Consider the following 20,000-nt stretch of genomic DNA (forward strand, 5'->3'; position numbering starts at 1 on the left):
CGCAATGGAGGAACTATCACCAATGACCTGGGTCCCCAAGAGAGAGGATACTTTCTTCCAGATGTCCTATATGAAAGGGCAGTGAATGAAGAGGTGAATATAGTCTTCCAATGGAGATTTGCAGTGAGGGCATAGACCAGGTCCTACAAATCCTATCTTCATGAGTATGTCCCAGGTTAAAATCTGATTATACAGAATAAGCCAAGTGAAGCATATAATCTTGAGTGGAACATCCCAGCACCACAATTGTGCAGTGAGCTTGGCAAATGGAAGGATTGGAGAACAAGAAATGATGTGTTCATATGCTTTTGTGGTTGAAATTCTTCCATCCATTAAATGACCGCCCCAAACTATATAATCCGTACGGGAGGATAACATGATACGGACATGGCTAAGGTTGTTATGATAAACTTCCCATTCAGATGCGAAATATTCTAGGATGCCACTTTCCCAGGCATGTGGCCAAATTGGGGGAGACAAAAGCGCCCGAGGTCCCCTTGCAATGCTAGCCAAAGTGGATTATCCCTGTTGATTAAGGGAGGTGATGCTAGGAGCAGATAAATGGGGTCTTCCAGGCACGCCTTTAATAACATGCATCCCCACATTGACCTGTAAACCATTGCCAACAACCCAAACCAAGTTATTGCAGAGCCAAGGGACTATGCACCATAGGCTTCTCTAAGTTGCAGACATGCATGTAGTGGATGGAACACCATTGTGAATCCATTCCTCCAATCCACTATTATGAAGATATTTTTCAACCATGAATTTTTTCCATAGACCCTGTTGTCCAAACATGCAGCATAAGTTAGCAGACAAAAGAGCAGGAAGCCCTAGCCTCCATTCTTAATTGATCTAGAGATTAGATTGATGCTAGCAAGGGGGATTTTTCTTTTCGTGCCAAATCCTGACCATAGAAAATGGCACAAAATGGATTCAATCTTCTTCATAGTGGATTGAGGGATGTGAAATATATGCATCCAATATACAGGGATGCTTTGGAAAACCACTTGAATCATGACAACCCTACCTCCAAGAGTTAACCACCTATGATCCCAATGGCATAAAATTCGCTCGAATTTGATGACAAGCCAATCCCAATCTGAAAGCTTGTAATATCTAGGTTTCAAATTGAATCCTGAGTATTTCAATCCATTTGACAATGGGCAAATCGTAATCTCAAACATAATAGCAATCCCGATTACCTCCATCAAGGTACCATCATCAGAAATAAGTTCTATTTTGTTTTCATTAATGTTAAGCCCATATACATTGTTGAATTTCAGAAAATTCATATGGAATGCTTCCCATTCTGTGATTTTTGCCTCTCCTACACACATAATTTCGTCCACAAACATCATATGTGATAGTCGACTACTTTTGGATATCCTACAACCTTTTATGGCGCTGACCTCTTTCATGGAGTTGATCCCCCTGCTTAATGTATCCATTACAAGAATAAACAACAGAGGAGATAGAGCACAACCTTGTCTAAGTCCTCTGTTCATTTTGAAGGAAATAGTGGGTTCCCCATTGATGAGAATCGCCATAGATGCAGATTTGATGCATGCCATTATCCATCAGATGTGTCTATGTTTGAAACTGATTTTGTATAGGATCATAGTGTGGAACTCTCAGTCAACACAATCGAATCCCTGGATGAGGTCAATTTTCACAAAACATGATTTTTGATTCCTTGATTTGACTGAATGAATGCCTTCCTGAGCAATGGCCACTGCATCTTGGATTCTCCTATTGGTAAAGAAGTCAAATTGTTCTTGCGAAATATATGGGGAGATGATCTTTTTGACATTGTTATTAACAAGTTTGGACATCATTTTAATACGGGATTACATAAAGAAATAGGCCTATAGTCATTGAGAGACAAAGGATTTTGTTTCTTAGGAATGAGAGTGAGAAAGTTTGAATTCATTGCACCTAGAATTTTGCTGGAGATTTTGACCGCTTCCATCATCTTTACCAAATCTGTGCCCATGAGAACAAAGAAAAAAAGAAAGAATTAACAAGGCCAGCCATCAGGCCCATTTTGTCCTTGTCCATCTCCTTCAAGGTTTGTAGCAGCTCCTTATTGGTAATATGATTGTCCATCTTTGATGTATTTTAACTATTGATCCATGTAGGAAAGGGATCGACTAGTTCCATCTTATCAGCCACATGAATTTCCTCCCTTTCCTAAAATTGATTTTTGAAATGTTGAAATGCTCTCTCTTTGATATCATTGAAGGATGTATAAGTATGCCCTGCTTCATCTTTGATTGACCAAATTGAGTTTGTTTGTTTCCTTTTGGACACAGCCTTATGAAAAAAAAATATTTTGATCACCTCCTTTGATCCATGCAAGTCTGCTTTTATGGCGCCAATCTTCTTCCTATAATTTTAGGATTTTATCTTTTCTAGAAGTCAACTCTACAAAAAATTTGTGCTGATGTTCAGAAAAGTAGCCGAACACAATAGGATCCATCAACAGGGAAATTTCAGTCTATTTATTGGAGCTCCTTTCTGAGATTTCGTTTTTTATTTTAAATCCATATCCTTACCATTGTTTTCATCCTCTTTAGATTTTTGATAACCACCTTTGACGGATCAGTGTTATCAAGAGAGAGAGGGTTAGATCAAGATTACAGAACCAGGTCCTAGAAATCGGTCTCATTAACCCACATCTGGTTAAATTGAACATAATTGTATGTCCTCCAGGTCATCTAGCCATTCCAAGATGATGGCATCATGATAAGATATGTCTGAGAAGAAAGTCCATGACTTGAGGCTTTTCAATCTAAGTGATAAATTGGAGTCCACTAGAAATCTATAAATTCTTTTAGCAATGTCGTCCATGCTCATCCTACCATTTCACCATGTTGGACATATTGGATAAGGAGAAATGTCACAGAGAGCCTTGCGGTTGAAGAGATCTGTGAAAAATGCCACTAGAGGATCTGGATTAGCCCTACGCCCCTAACATTCACCTGCATTCAATGTTAAATTTAAGTCATCTGCAATGATTAATGGGTGAATATCCAATAAGCATGAATTGTCGATTAATTCCCAGAAAGGCTTGCGTTTATGTAAGGACCATACAAATTAAGAATTCAAAGTCTACAAATCCAGCCCTGACCATGTCCTATCAAAATTATGCCTTAAATCAGTTTGTAGGCCAGAAAGGAGAAAAAAGTAGATCCCATATTGTTGTAAGTCCACCCGATTTTCCAAAGGAGTTGGTAGCGCAACCATGCCATGTCAGGCATATTCAGAGTAAGATCTCTGAGGTTTTTTCCTTAGACATCATAGTTTCTTAAAGGAGAATAATTGATGTGAGATTGTCCATGATGTGGTAGTTTAGGAATCTTTTTGAATGGGTAGATCCCAACCCTCTCAGATTTAGGGACATTAGCTTCATTGGAAACCAAAAGATACGGGATGCACTGCTCTAAGGTCCTGAATGAGTGAGTCTTCCCTTGGTTCAGTAGACTCTATTGGGCGTCCCAGATCAAAGGACATAGATAGAGTCTCCTCTAGAGTTTCTGAGAACCGAGAATTCATTTATGTTTCTAAGTCCCCAGTAAGAGTTAATTTTCTAAATTTAGGGACTTTATTCCTCCTACAATATGGAGACGTAAAAGACTTATTACATTTATTTCAGTTAGATCTCATATCTGACGCACTAAATATTTACATTGCTAAAACTTGAAGGTAAACAATTTACTATTTACTGAGATGTAAAATACCAGTTGATTGAAAATTCTATCAACCTCTCCTCCTAAATTAAAAACAAGTTAGATATGAGAAACTCTATATTATAAAGTAATACATGATGTAAAGTTTTGTTTGTGTTGACGCATACATGCCTTTGTGTGTTTTTTATCATTCTTATTTGGTATCAAAGCGCAGGGTGTTAAAGTAGAGGGCATGGTTGTTGTGAGTTTGTGTGTGTGGTTGTTGCAACTTGAGAAAACAGTTGAGTATGAAACTATAAGTGGACAAAGAATGGCCCATAGGTAGATAACACTAAAGAGATAGATCTATTCACTTCCCTTTCTCATTGTTTGAATCTCATCGGCCTTCCCACCAAGCATGATAGTATTGATGAAGAAAATAGTGGGCGAGTACTCTCGTTTGGAGGACAAAGTCATTTCAGGCATTGTTGAAAGTCTAAAGCAAAGGAGCTAAGTTTTGTGGGTGGAGTGTGGTTGTGAGAGAAATTAATTCATAGCATTGAGTGTTGCATTGAGCCCTTGTGGAGACTATGCCAGCTGAGTTATTTTGTTTAACTGAGAATTTTGGTAAATTGTTCTGCTTAAGACCCTTCTGGATATGAAGAGGAGTGTTGGCCTATGCATCGAAGTCTTGTTGACTATGAGTGTACGCTCGTTGTACCATGGAACGTGTGAGAGAATTCGATGGTCATCAGATTACCTGTCATCCATTTTGATGGCAGGATGAGGCCGCGCAGAAGACCAAGTATTCTTGAGTTTGTTTAGGCTTGTTGTGTGACATTGCGACAAGGTGTATTGTCTTCACTAAGCACTTGCAACATTTTTTCCATTACAGAGGGTGCATTGATAATTACAAAAAGGTACCTCAGTATTAATGTTTGAAAATCATTTTTTGTTAGTTTTTTAATATTTTAAGATCATGGAATTCATGGTCCTAGAATTATTTAGTGGCCTAAACTTTCACTCATGGAAAGTAAAAGTACATTGGCAATTAATAAATAAAAATTTGTGGGGCATATAAGTGGCACATATAGATGCCAAACAGTTACTTGAATGGGAAAATAGAGATGACAAAGCCAAGTCCATTATCAAACTTGCTCTTTCATGTTCACAGTTACATCATATCAATCAAACTAAATCATCTAAAGAAATATGGGAACACTTGATTCAAACGTTTGGTGCTAAAGCTACAAATGCAAAATTTTCCATAAAATTGTTGTTGTTTAGACTTAAAGTGAATAAAGAGACATCTATGTCCAATCTTGTATGTAATTTAATGTCTCTTATAAGAAAATTAATTGAAGTTGATGCTAAGGTAGAAAACGAAGATGCAAAAGCCATCTTAGTAAATAGTTTACCTTCAAGTGTTAGCAATGTCGTCTTCACCTTAAGTCAAATGTCTTCACATATATTAGATGAGACAATTGCAACACTTTTGGTAGAGGAAAAGATGCTAAATCTAGAGGATGTAGCAATGCATTATATTCAAAGACAAGGATGACAAAGAAAAATGAAAATAAAAGTGAACTCGAATGCTACTACTGTAGGAAAATTGGGCATACAATGACATAAAACGTGGCATTGAAAAAATTGTGTCAGCTATCTATTAAAAGGGAAGGTAAAACAATCAAAAAACATAGCCACAAATGAATATTCATTGAATTCTGATGATGATGATTTCAATGAAGAAAAATTTGAACCTCTCAAACTCTTTTAGAACAACTACAGTTAAGTAAAAAGGCTAAGCATTGATGGTTGTCCAAATAATTTGACAGGTGTGAATCTAGGGAAGGATCCCTCATTGATGAAGAGGTTAGAGTGGTTTTCTAGTGAGGTTATGTGACAGCTTGGGATGATGTTCAGTAATTGACTTTGGAAGATTTGTGATTCAGGAGTGAAACTTGGGAATCCAACTTGTTGACTATGCTGATCTGGAAGGTATAAATCATTTAAAAAATGTTTATGTATTTTGTTGTCTATGTGTGATTTCAATAAGTTTTTTGTAATGTAAGCATTAATGGGTAATTTAGAGTTAATGCTTACATTCTGTATTTGAAAATTGGTTTATGAGTTGTTAGTGATGGTTGACTGAGGGTGTCTAGAGAATTGAACCTGATCACTCAATAGCAAAGGTTTTTTATGAAAATTTGTTGGTGATGGTTGATTGAGGGTGTCTAGAGAATTGAACTCGATCACTCAATAGCAAAGATTTTTTATAAAAATTGGTTTATGAGTTGTTGGTGATGATTGAGTAAGGATGTCTAGAGAATTGAACTCCATCACTCATTAACAAAAAAATTTAATGACAATATTTTGAACAATAAAAACTTAACCAATTAAACTAACCCTTAAAACTATATATAAATAAATTTATTAAATCTAATAATTTTATATTTATGTTTTTGAATAAAATCTTTATTTTTAGATATCATTTTACGAGTCAATTGTGTTAAATAAGTCATTCATGTATATGATTCAACTCAACTGTGTTAAATAAATCATTCATGTATAACCATTTCTGTGAAAAATAATAGTAACGTATATTTATTTATTTAACTTATATTTTTTTTAACAATAAATATACAACAAAAGTGCATTCTATATAATAAATCCTAAAAATACAACCAAACTTGCATTCTCTATAATAAATCATTAAGATCCAACCAACACGAACCTGCGGAAACACCATTATAAGATTCTCATGGCTGAAAACGACTTGAATAGATTGGGAAAACTAGTGTTGAACAATACAAAATTTGATAATTTTTAGGCCGATAAGCCTTCCTATGCATCAAAAATTGTCAACACTTTCACTCTCTTCCGTTGGATCAAGTGAGACACTTTCAACCATTGATTTGAAGTGTCATCTGGCAAGCATGCACTGTACTTTCCTGCTTTTTCCCCTCCGAATTCTGCTGTGCATTGAACCTGGTCCTATTATGCAAAAACTCTGATGCCGGCAGGCCCTCAGTCTTACTACATAGAGTTCTTCTGCATCACTTTCTTGATCGCCTTCGCTGTCAACGACGACAAAACGAGCAGATCGCCCTAGCCTAGTTAGGCCGATAGGCCTTCCTATGCATCAACAATTGTCAACACTTTCACTCTCTTCCGTTGGATCAAGTGAGACACTTTCAACCATTGATTTGAAGTGTCATCTGGCAAGCATGCACTCTACTTTCACTGCTTTTTCCCCTCCGAATTCTGCTGTGCATTGCACTTGATCCTATTATGCAAAAACTCTGATCCCGGCAGGCCCTCAGTCTTACTACATAGAGTTCTTCTGCATCACTTTCCTGATCGCCTTCACTGTCAACGACGGCAAAACGAGCAGATCGCCCTAGCCTAGGCGGCGCAATTTGCAATGAAGGACAGGATCTTTGAGAAAAAATTTAGTCTATTAGGTACTAGGGACAGAAACGATACTCCCCTTCTGCTGAAAGGATAGATTGTCTTTAAGTTTTATGCCAGCGGGCGTCGATATTGCCAGGGCTTGTTGGCGACCATGGAGCTTCAGAGCAGACATGCTCTAATCTCGAGGATGTATAATTCTATAGTGCCTTGTAAGGATGAGGTCAATATCGAGGTTTATATTAATGAGGATGCTATGGATGCTTTCGTATTTGCGCTGGCCAGAAAGAAGGCTGCCAAGAGTATGCACAAGGATACCAGGGATCTCCAACAGTATGCCAACTTGCTTACGCCGCCTTCGAATCGGAAGTGGCTCAGCGAGGAGCTCGTTGGAATTGCCGAGTTTAACCTGATATTATCAACCATTTAAATTCGTGTATCTTTTTCTCATTGTACTCAGCCCTGCCTCTGCAATTGCAAGTCCGTGGCACCCTCTCATATGTTTCTCAGACTACATGGATTCAAACAGGAACGGTACGAGACAACATATTATTCGGATGCCACAAGGAGCAGAAATATCAGGAGGTTATCTTAAAGTCTTCACTGTACAAATATCTCCTGAATTTTTCCTTTGGTGATCTGACTGAAATAGGAGAAAGAGCTGTCAATCTCAGTGGTGGCCAGAAACAGCGGATACAGCTTGCCCGTGCTTTATATCAAGATTCTGGTATTTATCTTTTGGATGATCCTTTCAGTGTTGTTGATGGTCATACTACTACTAGCTTGTTTAAGGTTAATATGGTCATTTCCTTTTGATATAAAAGGTTTTGAAATTATTATGTAGCTGGTGCTAATTTTGTGCGTTGCAGCGTTCTATAGCAATGCTTTTCGTTTTTCTTAGCTACCTAATAGACATATTTTGATGTGTAGGAATATATAACGGGAGCACTGTCAAAAAAGACAGAAATTCTTGTAACACACCAAGTTGATTTTCTCCCGGCATTTGATGCTATTATGGCTAGTAAACAGTCATGTGGAAGCTGTTTGCTTGCTTGTAAACATCCTTTTGGCAAAGTTTTATGATGGATGGCACATTAAAATATTTTCTACAACTTTGACATATAATTTAATGCTAATAGTTTTGACCTCTTTTTTTAATTTCTACACTGAAGTTTCTCTCTTTTGCAGCTGATGTTGGACGGTGAGATTCATCAAGCCATGTAATATTAGGAACTGTTATTCTCAAGTGAGGCATTTAGGGACCTTGTGAATGCAAACAAGAACACTGTTGGTTCCAATGAATCAGCAGCGACAAAGCCATCCACAAAATATGAACCTGTCAAGGAAGAGAGAGATATTCAAAGCAGCAAGTCACAGACAGAAAAACTGGCGAGTCCATAGCAGGAACAATGACCATTAGGGCTTTCAGGGTTGAGGATCAGTTCTTCAAGAAGAACTTAGACCTTATTGACAAAAATTCGAGCCCCTTTTTCTACGGTTTCTCAGCAAATGAATGGTTGATCCAGCGTCTAGAGATGTTAAATGCAACTGTTATTTGCTTCTCTGCTCTTGCTATGGTTCTACTCCCAAAGGGTAGCTTCAATCCTGGTATGAAGTTGAACAATGAAACTAAATGTCAACTGTGGGAGATTTCTGCTGTTACTGGACACTTTTATATATAAGTTAATCATGCCTAACAAATTGAACTGGTGCAGGTTTCGTTGGGATGGCCCTATCTTATGGTCTATCATTGAACATATCGTTGGTTAAAAGTATTCAAAACCAGTGTACACTTGCAAACTACATTGTTTCTGTAGAACGCATCAAACAGTATATGCACATTCCTAGTGAGGCACCAGCCGTTATAGAAGATCACATACCACCAGATAATTGGCCTTCGCATGGGAAGGTGGAGTTACATGACTTGAAGGTATCTGAGTTGTGTTTTCTAAAAAGATGACTGTTCAAATTATAAATTTGAATGGTTAATGATGTTTTCAATCAAATATATTTGATACGTGTGCAGATTAGATATAGATCCAACAGTCCCCTTGTTTTACGGCGCATTACATGTGCATTTGAAGGAGGGCAAAAGATTGGGATTGTTGGCCCAATGGGAAGTGGGAAAACCACTGTCATTAGTGCTATTTTTCGATTAGTTGAACCTGCAGGGGTAGAATCCATAGATGGTTTGGATATTACCTCTATTGGGCTTCATGATTTGCGGTCATGCCTTGGGATTATTCCTCAAGAGCCAACTCTTTTTCATGGAACTATTCGCTTCAACCTAGATCCATTATCTGAGCACTCAGAGTTAACAATTTCGGAAGTATGTAAATTCTATTCAAACATAATCTCTAACTGAGTTTATCATATGTAGAATGAAAAAATAAATAATGCCATGAATTTATTTTCTGCTTTGATTAAGGTTCTGAAGGAGACATTGTAAGAGGGAAGGTGGATGGCTTAGATGCACCAGGTGATTTTTGTAGTAAATATATATTTTTGAATGCAATAAATTTTTTTGACATGGCCATGAATTTGGCTGTTAGATTTGGAATTTTTTGTGGCTTAAAAGATCAATAAAATGCAGTGGGGAGTGATGGAGAGAATTGGAGTGTTGGGCAAAGACAATTGTTTTGTTTGGCACGTGCATTGCTAAGGAAAAGTCGAATCCTTGTTCTAGATGAAGCAACAACATCAATATACGATGCTACATATTCCATTCTCCAAACAATAATTAGAAAGGAATTTGCATCCTTATTCTAGATGAAGCAACAACATCAATAGAGGATGCTACATATGCCATTCTCCAAACTATAATTAGAAAGGAATTTGCAGGTTGCATTGTAATTACTGTTGCACACAGGATACCTACTGTTATAGACAGTGACATGGTTGTTGCCATCAGTGATGGTAAGGCCCTATTATTCTATCTTATCTTTGTGTTGTATGCATGGAATGGTTTCATCTGAATTTGTTGTACTCGAGGAAATGGACGGTACTGAAAGTAGATCTATTCACCTGTATCTAATTTGAACTATTATGATCTTGAATTCATGCAGGTGAGATGGTGGAGTGTGATCATCCATTGAAACTGATGGAGAGAGAAGGATCGTTATTCAGGACGCTGGTGACAGAGTATTGGTCCCACACATCAAATGCTCTTCTTCATGCAACAACCATTAATGAATAACCTTTCGATCTCTCTTCCTAGACCATAAGATCTTCGCTCGATGCTTTAATCCTTAGATGATGGGCTAATTGTACCATTAGTGACCTTACGTTGATGGTCGCTAAATTGATGTATTTTCTTGTCAGATAAGATCTCATTGTAAATCCATTTATTTACCATTGGCTCATCCTTATTGTAACCTGCATTTTTTATGCACGAGCATCATATTAGATATTTTTTCCTCCACTTAGAGCAGAAGTCTTCTTCTCTCTGTGATATTTTGATTTAGGGAATCTGGTTAGTTAGGAAGTTATGCCAGGGTGTCCTTACTGGACAGATGTAGCAAATTTGTTAGGATTAGGTGGAAATAGCTTATAGAAATAGGGACAGATGTAATTAGGGGAGACAGCCAAGATAATGGAAATTAGGGCAAATAGAGAGGTAGGATGGCTTCTGAGTTTGTAGAAATTATGTGTATGTTTGTCTGTATTAATGCAATTGTTGGCTTGAATGTAGCTCGTATTATCAATGAACCCACAGCTGCAGCAATAGCTTATGGCTTGGACAAGAAGGGTGGAGAGAAAAATATTGTTGTTTCTGATCTTGGCGGTGGCACGTTTGATGTCAGTGTTCTGACTATTGACAACAGAGTTTTTGAGGTTTTGGCTACAAACGGTGATACCCATCTTGGAGGTAATCTGTCTGAACTCTGTCTGGCAGTTTTACATTACGAATTTGAATACGTGCACTGTGGTTATCATTGACTTTTTTGGTTGGATTTCGAGCTTTGAACTTACTGAGATGTACACTAATATGCAGGTGAGGACTTTGACCAAAGGATAATGGAATATTTCCTCAAATTGATCAAGAAAAAGCACGGAAAGGATATTAGTAAGGATAGCAGAAATAAAATAAGACATTCAATGTGTTCCTTGTAATATAGATATAAACAAAACATCTAAAGAAAAGTAATTGCACGATGATCCAGTCCAAGAAAACAAGATTTTCCAAAAACCAATTAACTCTTCTAAAAATATTCAACAATTCCCATTTAACAATTCTATCAGCGTCTCTGTGTACCTTTTGAGACAATTGCTAGTTTACGCATTATTAACCGAACTCGTGGCTCTCAATATCGTCCTTTTAGTGACCATAAGTACACTATAAGTATTCGATAAAAGTTGTGGGCGCTTCTGCAATTCATGTTTAGTAATCGCTTAACACCATTTATTCGTAATCTACGAGTTTCGAATCTTCCACAGCGTGAGTTAATCATGTTTATTCACATACTAGGAATTTAAATTCACACTTTTGGTTCATTTTTAAGTCATTCTTTTTATTTAGATTTCACCTTTTTTTTTCAATTTAATAAAAGTAATTAAGTAAAATAATTCACTTAATTTTTATTTTTATTTCTATTTAAATCTGTTAAGACATTTTTATTTGGATTTTTTTTTATTTAATAAAAATAATTAAATAAAATAAGTGACTTAATTTCTATTTATTGCCCAAGGGGTTTTGGATTGACGGTGAATGGGTTCGCTGTTAAGGCACTCCTTGTGATAGGTCACTGGTACAAATCCCCCGTGGGTACATAGGTTAGTCTTAATATAGAGAAAAAAAAAAAAAAATTCTATTTATTAAATTTTAAAATGTTTTCAAAATCTAAAATCAAATTAAATTAAACTATCATAATTTTTAACTATTGCGGAATCTATTCAACACTAATTTATTCATAATTTTGGGGTTTTAACTTTCAAATTGGTAATAAGAAAATTATTTTAACTTTTATTAGGCTAAAGATAGCTTATGGAGAGATTGCTTCTTCATCTAGTTGATGTATTCTACCATTTTCCTGTGAAACCTTACAATAAATGCTCCCATTTTCTTGTGAATGCTCCTAGGTTTTGGACAAACCCCTAGCTACATAGATTATCCCAATGAAAATTTTTTATGTTTCACTTTTCTCTTTCCTCCCACACTTTTTTTGGCATTTTCCAATGATTTGTTTCACGACAGAGTTGATGAGAATGAGCTCACCGATAAGAATTTTGGCTCTCCAAGAAATATTAATCTCTATGTACACATTTTGTTGATGATTATGAGTAGGATTAAACACTTCAATATAGTACTTTTTGTTTCTCCCTAGCTCCTTATCCATGAGCTCACCGATAAGGATTTTTGGCTCTCCAAGAAATATTAATCTCTATGTACACATTTTGTTGATGGTTATGAGTAGGATTAAACAATTCAATATAGTACTTTTTGTTTCTCCCTAGCTCCTTATCCCAAGTAAGCATGTGGAACTTATCCATAACAAAAACTCTTATTTTTATGGGACACTTGTCCAAGCAAATACCCCATTTACTAAACCATTTATTACTTTGTTGCATCCAAGTGTTCTTTCTTTTGCACAATATGTCATTAAAGGCAACCTTAAGCCACATGCTCTCTTCCATTTGCTCAATTTTTTTAAATACCTTATAACTTATAACTCGCACCATAACAATTACTTCAAGAAGAGCAGCTTTTGTTTCACTTAACAAGATAGCATAAGGAACTGCACTTTTAATTTTAAATTTATTTGTAATCAAACGTTTATGAACTTTCTTAATTTATTTTTTTCAGGAGAAAAAGCTGAATATTTGTATTATATAAGTCAAAAGATTCAGTACATGCTGTGATTGAGTACATAACAGAACAGCTGATACATTCCAGCTAGTGAAAATAACATAGAAGTATCAGAAAACAAGATTGTTTTCTTTATGAAGTTCTGGACAAAAAAACTGGATTTAGAGTCTCATTTATATTCTAAAACAGCTGAAGAAAAAAAAGGAGCTAGTCCTTTTTACAGGACCTTTTTACAGGGTAAAAACGAATTGAAGGCAAGTGATCAAAATAAACAAACCTGTAAGATGAAAAGCTAATAAATGCGGGGCATTTTGAAAAGATGTGGGCAGTAACCAACAATTTACAACCATAAAAATCTTTTAAATAATTTTCAAATTACTTAAATTACATAAATAAAAGAACCATTCACATTAACCAATAAAAAAATTGTTTCGGTCTGTTAGTTTAACAAAAACATTGACATCACACTCCATTAATTCATTATAATTAAATTAGAGTTGATGCCGTACGTGGTGCTTCGTTTTGTCCACATTATTAAAAACACCGCTCTAATTCCATTTATGCGGACGCTCTCCAGCCAAATTGATGAAAGTTTCATAATTTTGCATTTCAATTCACATAAATTGCACGGTATTGGGCTCTAAGTGACTAACCGTTATCAATGAATTCTCTGTTACATATATGTAAGGTAAAGTACATAAGTTTTCAATCATCTAAGGCTTTGAAGTACATAAGTTCCGTAATTTTGCATTTCAATTCACATAAATTGCACTTTACTGGGCTCTAAGTGACTAACCGTTATCAATGAATTCTCTGTTACATATATGTAAGGTAAGTGTCAAATTGTACATAAGTTTTCAATAATCTAACGCTTTGATCTGCGGTGGTTTCCCAGGTTTTATTCAGCGTAGATAGTGATAGCATTGGGGCACCTACACAGCCACGGAATAGCTTACAGAGACCTCAAACCTGAGAACATTCTCGTGCAAGCCAGTGGTCACATAATGCTTACATACTTTGATCTCTCTACCAGGCTTTCGCTCAACCATTTGCCAACCCCTTCAGTAACGCCAAATGTACGTCAGCACAGACAGTCCAAGGGCGTGCACATTCCACACCTTAAACGTTCACTAATGTCCTGCCTAAACCCATTACATAGCCAGCCTGATGAACCCCAAAATTCTCCCAGGCCGATACCCAATAATCTCAATTCTGCGCAAGTTTCTCCAGCTAACAAAACCAGAAACTCACCGTCCAGTCCTCCAACAAGGTCCAATTCCTTGGTGGGCACAGAAGAATATGTAGCCCCAGAGATGCTCAAGGGTATGGGTCATGATTTTGCAGTTGACTGGTGGGCTTTGGGGGTTCTACTCTATAAAATGCTGTATGGTAAAACACCCTTCAAGGGTGCAACAAGGAAAGAAACATTCTACAATATACTAATAAAACAACCCCAATTCTCAGGCCCATGGACTCCTCTAAGAGATCTCATAATCAGGTTGCTAGAGAAGGAACCCTCTAAAAGGCCCACTGTTAATGGCATAAAAAACCATTCGTTTTTCAAGGGGCTCAATTGGGACACCATTCAATATATATCCAGACCACCATTTGTTCCATCAATTCATATCCCTGTGGAGGAAATGATGATCAGTACTATTGACATGGAAGAGTACGTAGAGGTTAACTCCACAATATCCAGTAAACAAAAGAAAAGCAGCAGTGATTTCTGGCATTGTAAGGAAGAAAGTAAACTGACTTGGGTTAAGAGGATATCCCGCGGGAAGAAAACAACGATGATTTTGGAGTGTTTTGAGAAACCGGCCATTGCATTTGAAAATGCTGAGTTTTCTAGTTCGTTGTGTATTCATATTTTGTAAATGTGAACGCTACAAGTTGAATGTAAATTTCTCGGCTAAAAGAAAATCTAACATGGGAGACCAATGGAGTTCACACCGATCATGGTTGCTCAATGGAGTACAGGCGCATCATGGTTTATCAGGCATCCTAAATTCATATAAATTTAATAGAGATTTTGATCTTATAATTGTCCCTCTATATTGGCAAAACAGAGTAAATTTGGCCAAAAACATGGTAAATTTCGCCCTATATTGAGAAAGTAGAGCATCACACTCAGTGGCAGTGAGGAGTAGAGTCAGAAAACAAAGGCTTTAGTGTACAAAAATAATTATGCTGGAAAATGTACATCAGTTATTAAAAAAGATTGAAGGGTTAAAAAAGGGTGGTGTTTTGAAACTATCTATCAAAAAATGCAGTAGGTTAGTTTGGTAAATTTATTAGGAGGTTATTTTTAACTTGATTGAATGGTTAAAGTGGTGGTGTTTTGAAACTATTTATCAGAAAATGCAGTAGTTTACTTTAGTATATTTATAATGAGGTTATTTTTAACTTGCTTGTATGTAATTTGCATCATCAAGTAGGTAAGCAATAAAGTGGTTGGTTAACCATTGTTTTTTATACTCATTTTTAATTAATCATGATTAAATATACGATTGATTGTAAATTGTGCAATTAAGAGATTTAAAACATGATTACTTATATTGTAATACGTTGAATACTGAACCAAGGTTGTCCTCATTTCAATCTTCTTGTGGCTCCAATATAGTTGGTGGGTAATAGGCCCACGAAATCCACTTCCTGTGTAACAAATGAGACTCTTCTTCTTCTAAACCCCAAATGACTGCTTCACCTCTAACCAGATTGGCGTATAGGACCAATGTTCTTGCCATATTCCATCAAGTGAACTTTCTTTGGAGGTCGGACTTGTAGGCCCCACCTTGATGTCAGAAGTTAGAGCCCTCTCCATAAGTAGGGGTCGATTCACATTTACAGGTAGGGGTTGACCCTTTCATTACCTCCGCGACAGACTTGAAGCAGGGCCCGAAAACCCAACTGGGCCACCTGAGTCAGAGGTTGGGTTGGTTGACCCTCGTTTTGATTTGGGACTCGTATTGTGGCCTGACCAAAGCCTTCGTCGCTCTGTTGTCAATGTTCACATTCCTACTGGCTAGGGTGCATTTGCTTGGTCACCTAACTTGCAAACATGGCATGGCAATATAACCTCTCAGAAAATGGCGATTAAAAGAAAACACATCACACAAAACTGGACAAACGAAAGACATGAAATAAACACACAAGATGTATATATTCAAACTTGGGCATGATTACATATTAAGTCCTCTTGGGGATCAATGGCCTCTTGGCCTGGTTTTTATGTTGGAATGGCTGCTCTCCTCTGACACTCACAAGAGGCTTATAAACAGAAAGAAAATCACAACAAACTCTAACAAATGAAATATTGTCCCTGCCAGCTAATCAACTTCTAGAGGCTTACAAATGAATTAAAAATAAGAGGAAAATGTGTCTTCTCCCCTTTGCTTACACACTACTTCTTCTCGAAGCACCCAAAATCAATTTGGTTGGTTGGTGGTTAGATGTTCCTACATCAAAATCCCACGCTTGAAAATATCCATGATCTCCCAATCATGTGTCTTTATTGTTGCATCTCGTTCATCAGTATCTCTTTCAGTCTTCTTTCACACAAGCATAACTGAGTGATCTACAACCATGCCTCATACTTGGTTCACCGACTCTCCTCCTCTGGCTCAGAAATTTGGCGTCTTGGTTCATCTCCCCTAGAACCTCTCAAGCTTCCTTTGCTTGCTTGGATGTTGCATACTCTCTCACATTTCCTCGACAAGTCTACCCACAACCACAATTGTGGAATTGTCCTCTTACAGGGAATCTTCGCCTCCTTCCTGCACTCTGATACCACTTGATGAATATGGATTTCTGGGGTGCTTCATTTTGACCCCTGGTGGCTCAAATCTCCTAAACTTGTGGGTTATGGCCCAAATAATCTTTGATTTTATTTTTTGTAGCAATGAAGTGTTGCATTTTCCCCAATTTGAATGTTGAAACTACGTAATAACTTTGGGTTGAACTCACGTCCATCCTAACGGCACAGGTTAGGTTCTTTCCATAAGTTGGGGTTGATTCACATTTGCAAGTTGGGGTTGACCCTTTCATTACCTCCATGACGGACTTGATGTAGGGCCCGACCACTCGACTGAGCCTCGCCCGAGTCAGAGGTTGGGCTAGTTGACCCTCGTTTTGATTTGGGACTTATACTATGGCTCAACCAATGCCTTCTTCACTCTCTCATCTAAATTAAAATTCCTACTAGCTAGGGTGCATTCACTTGGTCACCTAATTTGCAAACATGGCATGGTATTACGACCTCTGAGAAAATGGCGATTAAAAGAAAACACATTACACAAAATGGACAGACAACATACATGAAATAAACACGCGAGATGTATATATTCAAACTTGGGCCTAATTGCACACTAAGGCCTCTTGGGGCTCAATTACCTCTCAGCCTAGTTTTTACATTGGAATGGTTGCTCTCCTCTGACACCTGCAGGCAACTTATAAATAGAAAGAAAATCCTAACAAACTCTAACAAATCAAATATCATCCCTGCCAGATAATCGCCTTCTAGATGCTTACAAATGTATTAAAAATAAGAAGAAAATGTGTCCTCTTCCCTTGGTTTCCACGTCGCTTCTTCCAGAGGCACCCAAAATCAATTCGGTTGGGTGGTGGTGGTTCAATGCTCCTGCATCATAATGTTTATTGTAAGTTGATTTTTATAGAATTGCTACAATTTTTTTAATGGCTACATTGCATTCCAATATTCATCAGCGATTATGTTGCATTGTGATATTTATTTGAGTTATGTCAATTTGTGATGTTCCTTAATGGTTATGTTACAATGCAACATTAATTTTGGTTCAATTATGTTGAATTGCTACATTCCTAATAGTCACTTTTGCATTACGACATTCACAAAGGGTTAAGTCATATTAAGTTTGTTTGACTATGGTGAGCCATGTTTGATTGTGGTTGACCATGGTTGACTATAGTAGAGCATGTTTAACCATTTTTTAGCATGGTTTATATCCTAAGATAACCAAAATTAAAATCATTTAGTTGGATAGGTCAAAAGTAAGGTGATCAATGAGATGAAGGATGTATTGATATGATTATCCTATGATCCATGATTCCATTAAGTAATTGACATTATAGTTGTGGGTATACCAGAGACATACGACCTACTATTAAGTAGAGATTGATCTCATAAATTGAAAGGGTACTTTGCTATTGATTGGTCCCATCTTTGATTACAATACAAAGGAAAGAGTAATCAAATCTGGGTAAACAATAAGCCTCATTTGAAACACACAACAACTTAATTTGAGGGGCCCAACAAGCCAATAAACTTCATGGCAAATACATTTGGGATTTGTTTTCTTAATATTATCTTTAATGATCATTTAACCTAGTTGACTTGCACCATGTCAAAAAATAGTCTGATCTCCTTTAGTTAATGCAGGTTGGTGATAATAGAATCTTTATTTCAGCTATAAATGATAGTAATTGCACTAAAATATATGTAAATATTGATAATATGACTCAATTTGAAGTTGGTACTAACATCTGTGAATTATTTTCTGACGATTTTGAGATGCAAGATGATTATGTTGTAGGGCGTACTTTAATCGACCAACAAGAACATAAAGTCCTAATGCCTTATTAATCAAAATTCAAATTTACTGATAAGTGAGAGATGAATATAACCCATGTATTGATTTTTTATTATGGTTCATCTCTTCCGTCAAAAGTTCACCAACAAAAGTAGGATGTATATGTCATCTTTAAAGCATTGGGTATTGCATTTATTCTTTATTATCTGAACTCGATTTTCAACACTCTTGTTTTGCACTTATAATTTTTCCTCCCTAGTGTGACAACCTTTCTATTGAACTATTTTCTAAACCCCATGTCTTAGTTCACACCATTGACTAGAGCAACCATTGAGTCTAGGTTTTAACCATACATAGATAATTCATTCCTACAAATAGATTCTTAATAAAACATAAAAGATTCATTGGTTGTAGAAAACAATTTTATTGGTTTCTAACAAGTTTGTCATGGCTATAGATCTATCCTTGACCACTTTTTTGAAAGGGAAACAAGGAAATGGATACCGAAATTTGGTATTTCAACTCAGTCTCACCAGACCTCTTATATGCAATAATTAATCTTTATTAACATAATAAAACTCTTATGGGAATAGAGATTCCAGATCAAATGATGAAGGTGAATTCAATTGTGGCATTTCTTTTTCATGCTAAATATTCAATTTTAAATTAAAATTTTCCCACAACAAGAGGATGAAGCTTTAAATTGACATCGTTAATGGAAATAGTCTGCAATGATTGTAAACGTGAAGTGGGGAATGTGGCACGGAAACTACCAATGGCTAGATTGAGGTGATGATGCCTTCTATGACATTTGTTTGATGTCAAAGTAGTTGACATTGTTAATGGAAACAATCTACAATGATTATAAACGCAAGGTGGGGAATGTGGCATGGAAATTGCCAATGGCTAGACTAATGGTGACGATGTCTTTTATGACATTTGTTTGATGTCAAAGTAGTTAACTATGAACAAACCATCCCTCTTAAGCTTATGTCGATTGCAAATTCTAAGAATATCTTGGAAGTTTACGGTGAGGAGAGGGGTCAATTATTTAACCCCTCACATAAAGATGCCCCACTATCTATGTCCTTATTTTGGAAGCTCATTTATTTTTAACTAGGTGCTAGACAAGTGGAAATTGCTCAAACCTTGTTCTTTTCTCTTTTTCTTATAGTGGTACTAACGAATCAGGAATTGGAAGTTCACACACTTGTGCTTTAGACATGCTTCCCATGAGCTACTAATGATATATTTGACCATCTTCTGTAATCACAAAAAATAGGTTATTTTTTTTAAGTTATTAATTATTTTGTTAAAAATATACCAATTTATTTAATTTATGAAAAAATTAATTATAAAAATTTGTTTGTATATATTTTGATTATGTTGAAAGCAATGTGGCATACATGTTACAATGAAATGTTGAATAAAAATTATAAAAAAAATATTGATTTAATTTAAATATTTAAATAAATAAACATAAGGTTTTGAAATTATATTTATTATTGTAATTTTTTTTTAATTAATATTTATAAATATTTATTA

At 36.2% G+C, this 20,000-nt stretch overlaps 1 protein-coding gene and 1 pseudogene across 1 annotated transcript; both read left to right on the top strand.

The window, feature by feature from the left end:
- The first annotated feature begins 7,236 nt into the window (after nt 1–7,236).
- LOC149222402 (ABC transporter C family member 10-like) lies at nt 7,237–10,278 on the top strand. Its single transcript, XM_089387586.1, is given in 11 exon segments — nt 7,237–7,384; nt 7,543–7,874; nt 8,013–8,099; nt 8,271–8,373; nt 8,427–8,690; nt 8,798–9,012; nt 9,109–9,415; nt 9,511–9,561; nt 9,676–9,781; nt 9,865–9,998; nt 10,148–10,278. Coding segments are annotated over 11 exon segments (1,878 nt in total).
- A 425-nt stretch (nt 10,279–10,703) lies between these two features.
- Nucleotides 10,704–14,951, top strand: LOC149222403 (serine/threonine-protein kinase OXI1-like; annotated as a pseudogene).
- Nucleotides 14,952–20,000: the final 5,049 nt, after the last annotated feature.

Source organism: Pinus tabuliformis, chromosome Q (genome assembly GCF_031772625.1).
Source record: "Pinus tabuliformis cultivar Carrire ecotype Pingquan chromosome Q, CPIR1, whole genome shotgun sequence".
Lineage (NCBI taxonomy): Eukaryota > Viridiplantae > Streptophyta > Pinopsida > Pinales > Pinaceae > Pinus > Pinus tabuliformis.